We start from the raw sequence: 12446 nt of genomic DNA, 5'->3' as shown, positions 1-12446 counted from the left end.
ATTTGCAATGAATGAATTACAACGGTTTAGAGTTTATACTGTTAATACGTTAGTGTCGTAAACTACACGTTACAAATACTTAAGTATTCTGTTAATTAGATTAGCTTTTAATTAATCGTCATTTCATTACTTATGAATTTTTTGTTTTATTCATTTATATGTTTTTTAAACGCAACGTTTTTTTTTCTTGTAATGTAAATGTTAAAATTGTTGTTACTAATTCGTTACAAATTGACTTCAAAAAATTCCCGAGATAAGATTTATTTTACAAAACGTGTAAAATATTATACACTAAACTTTTTACATTGATTTTTAATTACTTTCCGTAAACAGCTTTCAACCTTTGTCAAAATTCAATAAATGGAAATATTCCTGGTCACCGTTCTTATTAATCTTCAGGGCTTTGTCGAATCAGTACTGACATCATCGGCGTTTTCCTAACTCTTTCCTTTAAAGATACAATTTCAAACCGGTGCAAGTTGTGATTATTTAGTCGTATACTTCAGATACAATAACTATATTGATATAAATCAAAGGAGTTTAACAATTTTGTTATAACTTAATTTCGTTGTAAAAAAAATATAAAATTGTAACCCTCGTTCCAAAATCCTAATGTAATATTTTAGAAACCAAGTTTTTCAAACATTATTACAGAACTTCTTAATGTTAATATTAATAATTTTTTTTTAATAATAAAATAAAAGGAAATCAATCTATTTGTATAAAATTGCAGTAAATTTTCCTTTCATGCAAACATAAAACTTCCTTACAGTAGTATTTATCCTAGAACATGAGCATACAAATAGTGTAACGGCACAAAAAAAAGGAAGTAAAACGTCTTTACAGTTTAAATTGATAGGTTTATAATGTAATAAAATGTATTGTTTTTTTTTTAATATCCGAAGTATTAAAAGAAAAGAATTTGATTACTAATTGATTTTTATTTACGAAGACAACTTGATTTTTTTAGATCTACTGTTGTACACTGGTGATTAGTATTTATTATATTTTTTTGTTAGCACAAAATAAAAAAAGTATTTTTTTCAATCTTAATGATAGCTAAAAAAATGAAACAATAAATTAAATAAAAGATTATAACAAACAGACAACGGTACATTTGTATCGTGTCGCTCAATATAATACTTGGGCTGAAGAGTAAGCTGCTGATTACACTAAAAATTGCAATTTTTAATTTGTTTAAAATAGGATTAAAGTATTTTCTTTGCAGAAATACTACTGATGAGTTTTTAAGTGACTTAAATTTGAAAAAAAAACTCGAATTTTCAACATCTTCATTTACCTGTACGTAAGAATGTGCTCAAATAGTATTTATTATGCCTTCTGATTGTTTATTTTGTTACGGTATTACTAATTTAGTATCTTCACACAGTTTATTTACTATTATTTCACGTATTTATTTATTGCTGTTAATTACTAATGCGCTGCTGTAATCAAGGTGTTTTATCAAGTTTTCCTTTGTTCCATTCAGGCAAACGCTAGGACAGTTCGTTTTTTAAATCCGTGAAATAAGCATACCCACCTGCCCGTTTCTAAGTGCTCGCATAAATTGTATAACGATCAGAATAAGATATTTATTTTTAGTTCTCTGGCCACCATTTTCTTTTTAATTATAATTTTAATACATTATTCTGGTCTAGTTATCGTAGGATATAACACATCTATACGTACTTTCGTCACTTTACGAACAAAAGATGCAGCTTTCTACAGGTTCCAAAAACAAAATTCATAAAATAACCGGAAATTTACGGATTATTATTATACGCTCAGTAGTTCTTCCATTTCAAACGCGTTAATTTTAAATGAATTATTTTTTTATTGCCCGTATTTAATTAAGAAATTAAAAAAAATTATGTTAAATAAAAGAAGGCTTGGAAAATAAATATGTATTTTATTTACATCGCTACATAATTATATAGATGATGGAGATTTTATGTGCAGATTATGATAAGAAAAGTAAAGATACGGAGGAAATGAAAATAAATCGTCATCAAAACGTGGTAACAACGGTGTTCAGGTGCTTTGTAATGCTGAAAGAAAGCACAGTTTTTTGGATTCGAGTAGACGTATTTTTATACAAAGCGTATTAATGTAAAGGCATTTTTTTAAATGATCGGTCGGTCTTAAAGTGAATAAAACCGATTTGTAAGTACGCTATATGACGTCAGTGAAATAGTGTAATCGTACGATTTAAATTATTTCCTTAGAAAATATGGCGCTATACGTAGTCTGTAAAGTAATAGATAAAATAGGATGTAAATGACTTTTATTATATTTTAAATTGTTACGTAAAGAAATATAATTATTAAGTAAATTATTACACTCGAGTTATTATTTCAAGTAGTTGTTTGTAATAGTTGTGCAACATAGCAAAAAGAACAAATAGTTATTTACTTTTGCGTAATTATTAGCAACCTTTGGTACATTATCGTGTTTCGTAGATAATCATATGCTATAAATTATAACAGATAACAAAAAAGAGTTTTCTTTAGCTGTACAATAAATTATTCGTTTCGTTACTTTGTTGGCCGATTATAAATTTCTGTGTTATAATTAAAGCTTCGTGCTCTGTTTTTTTTTCTAAATTACAAGGACTTTTGTATTCAAGTTTTACGTTGACGTAGGTCTATTTCTTCTTTTACTTTCATCGGTTTTTATTTATTTTTATATCGTGTTCTGTTTGTAACTTTTGTTAATTTTTTTTTGTGTTTATTGATACGCTAAAATTATAGGAATACAATTATCCCTTTACAAATTGATACATGCAGTTTAGCCGATTAGGCTCGCTTCGCTCGTTAGACCGTCTAGGCAGGAGGCTGTGTCCCTTGGACTCTCGACGCGTTTGTATCCTCATGTTTTTGAGAATTTTAAGTATTTTACAGAAATATTTTAATAAAAGAAATATTAGTGTGTATAGAATATTTTGCTATTTTTATTTTTTAAATAGGCTTACGGAGTGTGTAGATATAAGATTTAATAGTTTTTAATACGAATATAATGTTTATCGATAGCCAAATTGATAACATGGAATCGGCTTGTGTGAGGTTGTTTAATTGCCAGTCCAGCTGCTGCTATTGCCGGAGAGCGGACGACGTGATGCGCCGGCCGGATGCGCACTAACGACTCTCTCCCGCTAAATATTTTGACTGCTAAATATTAACTAATAATTCCTTTCTTTTATTAATAAAATTAAATAAATAATAAGTATATAAAAATACAAATATAAGTTAAAATAATGTACGCTTAGAAATTAAAAAAATAATCCGTGTCATTCATCTCATCCTCTGAAGCAATACCTAACTGTGGTTCCGGAAGTTAAAAAAAAAATTTGACAACGACTGCCTCTAGCGGGAGAGAGCCGTGTGAACCCGCCCGGCGCACCACCATTGGTCCGCTCTGCGTCAATAGCAGCTAAAATAAAGATATGAGCACACGAAAAACAAACCCGTGCACCATAATTTTTTACAGAGAGTGATATATTGATGGCACAACTTTTAACATCGAAATATGTTTTTCTTCGGTTTAGAAAAACTTAAAACGTAAAAATTAAATTATAGAGGAAACAAGGTGTAATTAAATTTTAATTCTTTTTTACGTTGTGAGATTTTTTTATGGACGAATTCTACTGATATGAATCGGTAGTATTAGTTAACCTTAACTTTAGAAGAGTATCTGGCTGAACAGCTGATATATTCAGTCAGACATTTCCACTTACAATAATACACAAATTTGTCGGGGACAATTTTCGTTACGGAAGACTAACTCGGCCTCGGGTAACGCTTTCGGTCATGAAGGGAAGAGTTTGTTGCGGCTTACATGTAAGCTGTTGTATACCGCTCCTCTTAGATATAGATACCACGATCTCTGGAAGGATTCATGTGGATTTGATGAGTTCGTACTAAATGGAGGGCGCTTGAATCTCTTCTTTAGATGATACTTTTTCTCGTTTCGAGGACTCGGAGAACGGGTTGTATCTTTATCGCTATATAACCCGTTTGCTTGACCTTTGATACTTTATACCCGGTAGCTTTTTAGGAAATTTTGAGGAAGATGTTTTGTTTGTTCTGGATGGCATAAAATAAGCCTGAAACTATTCCGGGTAATATCAAGAAGTAATATTTTCTTTAATCTTTAAATAGGTTGTAAAATATTGTTAGGAAAATTAAAAAAAATAGTTTTTTTCTTAGATATTTAATTAACATCTAAAAGAATCGGTTCAGGTGTTAAATTTCATTTGCTTTAAACGGTAGTGTAAATGAAACATTGTGGAAAGCGTAGTAATACAAATATTGTGCAAGAGAAATCTGTCCCGTCTAAAGTCGATTTGGTTTCTGCATTATAAGAATAATTTTCACCCGTGTTATTCATACAATACGTACAAGCAATTTAAAATGCAAAATAAAATTAACATTATACTAAACTTTACAGATTGAACGCTTAAAATTATTTTTAAAAAAGTCGTTATTGTATTTATTAAAATTGTGAATTAGGTAACCTTGAGGATCAACCTGATTTGGATTTACCATGACAAAATGTTTAATGTATTCCGGACGTTGTGCCATTGTATGCCTAGGCCATTTTAACTCTATATAGCTAGCTAATGAAGTAAAATTAAAACACCATTTTCTTCCTAGTTATTTTTTGATAAAAACAACAACATAATTTCGTTTTAAAAATTTACATCATAACCTAAAGGACAGGAATTATTTAATATTTTTTTTAGACATTAGTTTTTATTTTATTACAACAATTTCAAAATTATGGTTTTTTCTTAGCACAAATTTTATGGTTAGAAAACTGAATGCCTTTTTGGATCGTTTTAATGTTGTAAAAAATAAAATATTTACCTCTTTAAGGCTAAAAGATAAACATATAATAGAAAACGAAGTTTATTCGCAGTAAAATTGGTTATTATGAAAATCATTGTTATATATATTGCGTTCTTCAAATGGATAAGGAATTAGCGTAGCCGCTTGGCACAGCTAATAAAATTACACGTAATTTTTTATTGTTGGTATTTGAGTTTTGAAAACTTATATAGTTTCCCATGACACTATCTATTTAAGAGTGGTGCGTATGTAACAGTTCATGTATGAACTCGCATATAAGATTTTTGACTAACACCCGGTGGATGTAGTTTTATGCTCTCCCTTGGGTGTATTTGGCATTGTTCTCCACCTCTTGCCGAAGATAATTTATCAAAATTCAAGTAGTACCACTTATATCAAAATATAAAATTGTAATATCCGTCATTGAAGGTAAGTGTTCCATGAGATACCGATTAAATAAATTCTGGTGCAATATTTTCCCCTATATCATTTTTCCTCATTATTCTTCTTTATCTTATTTTCAAACTGAATTTCTTTCTGAGTAGTAAACAATTTAGGTGGAAAGAAGTTGGATAGTGTCGTTTAAATATTGCATAAAAAAAGTTTTATCTTAGAGTACTTTCACATTTTATGGGCTTTAATGTTTGTCTGTTACTTTCGTTTTTATTGAATTATATTCAAGTCCGTTAAGATTATTTTATCTTGAATGTTTTATTGTTCACGTGATTCATCAATAAAGCCCAGATCGCAATATCTTTAAGTTTGTATGAAACCTTATATATCTTGAAAAAGATAAATTAAAAAGATATAAAGATTTTGTTATCCTTTAATTTTATTTATGCGTTCCAGGTTGTGGGAATATTACGAACGCTTTTAGTCGGGCTATCGGAAGCCATCGAGAACGAGTATTATATTCCTGTTCGAACCTGTTAAAACCATTACTTACTAAGTCAAACGATACCTCGTCTGACTTCCGGCTATCCGTAACTCCCGGTACATCATCATTTGCTCCCACACTCGTGACTTTTGTAATGTTTCAGACACTTAAATCGACTTCAATTAGAAAATGCGATCGCATATCTCAAAGGTATACCCTTAATAAGCGGTGATACATGAACTTAGGTTTAAAAAATTCAAATCCTGATTTCGATTTTGAAGGATACCATAAAGAATACATTTTATTTTTACGCTTTATTATGTTGCGTATTTATTTTACGGATGTAGGTATGTATTAGGAATGTTGTAGAGTATCAGACAATTAGTAACTATCATTTTTGATTCTTTGTGTTGTACTATGAAGGCGTTGGTTAATAGGCTCGTTTTTTTCGAATACCTCGGTCTAAGGTGGGTTTTCCATTCCGTCTAATAGAAAACAAATAAAACTTCCGGTTTGGTCCGTAGGTGGAGCCGTTTCCGCCAAAACCAGAGAAATAGAACAGAAATGATAGTACGTACCTCTAAAATCACCGCATCCTTATAAATCCGGCGAGCGTTTAGCGAAAACCCACTGAACAGCTCATAGGGAAACGGATGAAGGAAAAGAAAAGTATTGGAAATAGAGAAAGAGGTATTCTACCCACGAGATAAAGAGTCCTGTTTGAAGGAGTGCCTCAAGACCTTTCCCTGTAGAGGCCACCACCTCTATAGAACCTGTAATCCGAGTATCCTTTCCTAGGTGGGAGCGGCACATTACTGAACAACGATTTACGTTGAGCTCATCCCAACCCCCGGAGGGGAAGACAGTTCTGCAGTTTTTTTGCCTTGTGACAATTCCGGTCGTCACCCCCACCCTCTTTGAGCTCAGTGAAAAGGTGCTGTAAAATTGCTTTTCCTCTATAACAGAGTCATCTGAAAACAGATTCAGGCTTCCTTAAGGAAATTTACTTGAGCGGCATTAAGGAAAACCATCTCTTTCTCTGTTTCTCTCATCCGTTACCAGATTTGTGTGTAAATATCCGACTGACCTACATAAACCTGTTTATATCGATCATATTTAATAGTAAACAAATTTTAAAAAATGACGATACAATGATGTAGGATTTAGCAAGAAAATCTTTTGAATTATTAGAATATTTCAGTTTGGTTCTGAATTCTGGTTAATTGTTATAAATTATGTATTTATATGTAAATTATATGTACAATAATTTATCAATTGTTTTATTTAAGTGAATATTTCCTGTTAAGATTCCTTTCGTCCCTGCTACAAAATAAATTTAAATTATTAAATTATTTAAATTTAGACTATAAATATGTACATACTCGTTCACGGTTATTGAAGTTCTGCTTAGTGTAAATGTATGTTTTACATAAGAATTGATTATTATTTTGTTAAGGTTTGTGAAGCTTTTATACGGTGCTTGTTGCGAACAGTAAACAATTTATATGTACAGCAGAGTGCGTACAAGCGTTTCATAGCCAGACTGATTAATAAAAATAAGTGTGTGTGTTGCACAAGAACGAATAGGAAGTCAGAGTGTTTCGGTGTTAACGAAACGAATGAAGTGACCTAGCCAGGAGCAGTTAGATGTGTTTGACCTTGACACGATGTTTCTCCCCCTTCTCGCTAATGCTTTGTGGTTAATAGTCGTTTTCTTCTTTTCACGCTTCGGGTCGTCGACCTCTGTGCAATAATTTTCTTTTGAAGCTTTTAATTTATTTTTGATACCGTATAACGAGCCGTTTAATTTTTAAACAGGTTATCCTTCGTTTTTCTTTGTCGTAGTTTTTTTTCATGACTTTTTTACTTACGCATTGAAACCGGTGATGTTAAATAATTTTATCTATCTAAAAATTTCTCGTTGATATATCTTACTCTTTCGTAGTCGTTCATTCATTCTCGTTCTGTATTTCTCTACTTTCCGTTCATGCTATTGTGTGCATCTACGAATAAGAAGCTTAGGCGCGCCTTTAACAGAAAAAAGCACTTCGCTCTTTACCCTAAGAAAATCCTTGACGCATCAAAGAAGCGCAGGGAGAATTCTAAAAATTAACGCGCTCATTCTTCCTAATAATTATACCTTAAGGTCCAAAAATTTTTAATTTTAATTTCCAGTTATCTGGAAAAGGAATTTATTGATCGAATAGTATTGTTAACAAAAATCTATTTAATGATTTTATAAATACGTTGTAGATTTTTTTCAATCTGTCATGTAATTTAGAACCTTTTTTAATGATAGCGGATGGTCCAAAAGTCATTTACCCAGGAAAAACTAAATTAATTATCTAATAAAATAGATAAATAATTTAAACACGTATGTTATTTAATGAAATTTTAAAATAATTATTTTTTAGTGCAGAACTTTTTTTATTACCGGCTAAAAATCGGCTAAAAAATTCATTTGCTTTTTTGAAGCCCTTATAACCAATAACGGCGTAGAGAATCCTGACGAAAGAAATAATTTTTTTTAATCGTAGTTTACTTCTTTTTTATTCATTTATATGTAAAAAAAAAGGTATTTATGTAACGTTTATATATATATATATACACAAATATACTTTATTCCTTTCTGTAGATGCATGTTAACATAATATTGCTAGCAGGCAGTGTTGTATGTTTATTTATATATTGTACCGTTTTGCCAAAGCAAAATACTGGTAAACTCGCAAAAATTCCTTAAAACAAAAATTGTTAAAAGTTTATGAATACTACATTTATTATGTTAACTTTTTTTACCAAAGTAATAATAAAGTTGTAAATTACGAAAAATGTTTCTGTTTAAGAGAGAAGTGGCAATTTTATAATGTAATGTTGCGTACATTTGAACCACAGGTAAGACAATATTTCGTTTTTGATCCGAACGTTACCTGTTCGAATTGTTGAATAAGGTTTTGAAATTTACTCAAATTTTTTTATGTTCAGTTTTATTATTATAATTTCTCTTTAGTGGGAGTTTGACTAATCGATTTATGATTCAGTCGGATGGTATTACACGGTACTAAATTAAGCGGATGAGCAATGTTGAGTAATGCGCTACTCCCGGTCAGACAGAGACATTTAGATTACGTGAGGTATTTGTGGGCGGGATGGATACTCCTCACTATGAGAGAGAACTTGAAAAAAATCCTTTAAAAAATTTTATTTTTATCTCGTTATGCAGTCTCTCTACGAGTAGTTCAGTTTTTATCCGCTTTTTTCCGGCGTATTTGATCCCTTCCCAGCCGTGGGTTTTTTTGGGAGCGGTTTTGGGTAAAAAGAAAATGTCACCCGATCTATAACAAGGACGTGGGACCTTTATCCAGGAGAATTGCGTGCCTACATGCGGACGTACTTAGGTGGGAAATGGGTTAACCTATGGTCTCAGTAGGACTGTGTTTCTTCTTGAGTGGCTGTACAGAGAGCCCGAGTAACAGTTTTTTCACATTGGGCGTAGCCCGAGCCTTCTAGTACATACATATACCGTAATCATCTTTCAATGACTGAATATATTTTTAAATGTTTTAATTTTTAGAATCGTGTGAAATGTGTTTTTGGGAATGAATATCGTATAGATTTACCTAATTTTTTTTGTTTTCTGACTGTGTAATGAATATAATTAGTAGTTTAGACTACATACATTTAAAGCATTAATTAAATAAGGATTTTTTCGCTTGAAGTGTTTTACTGTTGAATTTAAACCTTTTACGAAGAAAAAAGTATTCTTAAATTTTACTGTGTAGGAAAAAAGAAAACCATTTTACTAGAAAAGTGCAGTACAAGTACGTTGTTAATGGAACATAAATTCTAAATAGTTCTCTTAAGAGTTTTCTTTGTGCAATTATTACTGTTTAACATTTATACGAGTTCTAATGTGAAAAAATGTATTTCTATTGCATATATTTATTTATTAATGAAAGCGGACGTATATGTTGTTTTATATATATATATATATATATATATTTACTTTTCGCATATCAACACACACACAAACACACAAATACAAGTATATTATTTAGTGCAATTATAACCAACAAAACAAAATTAAAAAGCCGATTTTGTTAGAAAATAATAACAGGAACTTAATTTTTTTTAATTGGACGGCTGTTCTAACAAAAATAGTTTTGTGTGTGCGCGTGTAATTAGTTGTTAATTCAACCGCTATGATTCCAACAATTGCATCAGCAATACATTTAGTTTAAATTACATGACGTACTTACGTTAATTATAAAGTTCCGTCATTTTGTTGTATAGGCAACTGTTTTGACGTGTTATATGTCCTTATTGCCTATTCGCGCCCTCTCTTTTTAATGAGCATTAGTCATTACTTCTTACACGTTAACTACAACAGTGAATTACCTCGTGTGTCTCGGTATTGTTTTAATCCATTAAAATTATTATACAGGCGATAATCTCTTCTGCTACGGTCAAAATAATGAAAAAACATTTGCCTACCAATGTAGTAGCAAATATTATATTCTTTAGAAGCCCTATCCCGTTTAAATTTCATTTTTTCGAGCATAAATTATTGCACAATTTCTATTTTTTGTTCGATCTTAATTATAATTATACAACGGTTTTATTTCCTCTGCTTGCTATTTTCACAATTTTAATAATTCATCACAATTGTTACTTACTTGTACGAAGTAAAGGAAGTATGATCGCGAAAAATTTCGGTTTGCAGATTTCAACGGAAATATCTATTTTGACCATCCTTGAATCCATTTTGACTAGTTTCGGCGTGACGTCTGTACGTACGTATGTATCTCGCATAACTCAAAAACGATTAGCCGTAGGATGTTGAAATTTTGGATTTAGAACTGTTGTGCACCTCTCCTTTTGATTGCAATCGACTGAATCAATAGTGTCTAAAAAGCTCAAAATCAAAAATATTTGGATTTTGGACTTTTTCTTAACTGTAGTAATAAGGCCTCATTGAGAGCTATTCAACGATGTATCTTAAGCGGTACTTATTTTCATTGTTTCCAGAGTTATAGCAAAAAAGAATTTTAATTAATGAGATATTTGGATCTTAAAAGGGGAAGGCACATCGGTTCGATCAGACTTCTTCTCCTTTTTTTTTAATTTAAATATTCTGATTTATTAATAATTTATTAACCTCTGATTATAAAAAATTGCAATAAAAATTTATTAATAACAATAAAAAAGAATATATGAAAAGATATCAGAAGTTACGAAATAAAATTTATGTACTTATCGTTTTAAAAAAACTGTGTATATGTAATTTAATAGGCATACAAGGAAGTCATGTAATATCCACATCAGATCTTTTATTCAAATGCTAATTTCAATTTTATTTTATTTTCGTCCCTTTGTGTTTGTTATAATATTATCTTAATTAATTTTTTTTATTATTTGTAATAGTTATTGCTGCAAGTAGTATAGTAGTACAATTGTGTAGTAACATTATTATTATTGTTGTTATTATTAAAATGTACATTACAATAACATTTAGCTATTATTTTTTGTTATAATTTAATGTTATTTGTATTCAATTTCTTATATATTTGTTTTTTTTTTAGAGAGGAAGTAACTGAGCACACAGTAAGATGGGATGCAAAATTTGCATTTGTTTGTAAAATGAGTGCTAATGCGTCAACTGGTGTACTCGACCCTTGTATTTTACGAATTTCTGTTAGAAAGGTAAATTAACTTTTCATAATTTTTTTGTAGATAATAATAATAATTTAGTATATAGTTTTGTTTTATAAATATTTTCTTAAAAAGATATTATGTATTGGTTTTTTCTCACTTCATATTTTCCTTATCCATTTTTCTTTTGTCTGTCATTTTAAGAGATAAATCAAGTAATTAGTATTTGTAATTGGTCAATTGTGAGAAATAACGTTTAAATTGAACTTTAAATGGTACTTGTCCATGATATTGGTATCCCTTAGAACTTTTTCTCTTGAAAGTTGAAATATGAAAAAAGAATATCTCAAACCTCTGCATTTTTAATAATCAGTAAGTACTGTGTTTAATAATATTCAGATTATTTTGGAAAGCTCATGCGATGTAGTTAGCATATCATATATGCTTTTTAATCATAACTTCATCTTTGAAAGATGGAAACACATAGATGGATAACAACATTTTTTGTATCTTTGAAAGAGATAGAAAAAATATGGCTGTTTTTTGATGCTATTATTTCTTTTGCTTAGTTAATATTTTTTGATTTAATGATTAAAATTAAAATAAGAATCTTAGTTATTGTTCTAAAAAAATCATTTTAAATTTTTTTCCATTTTGTATGACATTTATTTTTATTTTTTAATTTCTTTGTCATATATTAGGAATAAGGCCTCTTCTTTGCGTTACTTGATATGCATTTTAGCTATTAGGCTTGTTGAGTTGCCATCGGACATGAAGCAGAATCCCTTGATCACTCTTTAGACAACTATCTCTACCAGATTACATCAAAAATGATCAAATTTCTGTTATGTAGGTCCTAGAATCTTCAGAACTGTAGCTGTAATTGGGTCAGATGAATCATAATTTCATGGAGGCTCATTTATCGGTTTATGTTGAATAACATCTAATTTTATGTACATGTCCGCTATTTAAGTCTTTTGCTCCAGAAAATACATATTGCCTCTCACAAATTACCCGGTTTGAGAATATTATGATGTAATAAATTGGATAAACAAAGTAAAAAGCATATTGAA

At 30.1% G+C, this 12446-nt stretch overlaps 1 protein-coding gene across 9 annotated transcripts in view; it reads left to right on the top strand.

The window, feature by feature from the left end:
• The window catches only part of LOC142328124 (EEIG family member 2), a 528939-nt gene that overhangs the window by 446594 nt on the left and 69899 nt on the right, over positions 1 to 12446 (top strand). For all 9 annotated transcript variants that reach the window (XM_075371651.1, XM_075371647.1, XM_075371653.1 and 6 more), the window contains one exon: positions 11304 to 11424. In XM_075371651.1, the coding sequence (XP_075227766.1) occupies positions 11304 to 11424 (121 nt within the window). The remainder of the gene's footprint in view (positions 1 to 11303; positions 11425 to 12446) is intronic.

Source organism: Lycorma delicatula, chromosome 7 (genome assembly GCF_047948215.1).
Source record: "Lycorma delicatula isolate Av1 chromosome 7, ASM4794821v1, whole genome shotgun sequence".
Lineage (NCBI taxonomy): Eukaryota > Metazoa > Arthropoda > Insecta > Hemiptera > Fulgoridae > Lycorma > Lycorma delicatula.
The sequence above is the reverse complement of the archived record's forward strand: the minus strand, read 5'-3'. Positions and strand labels throughout refer to the sequence as shown.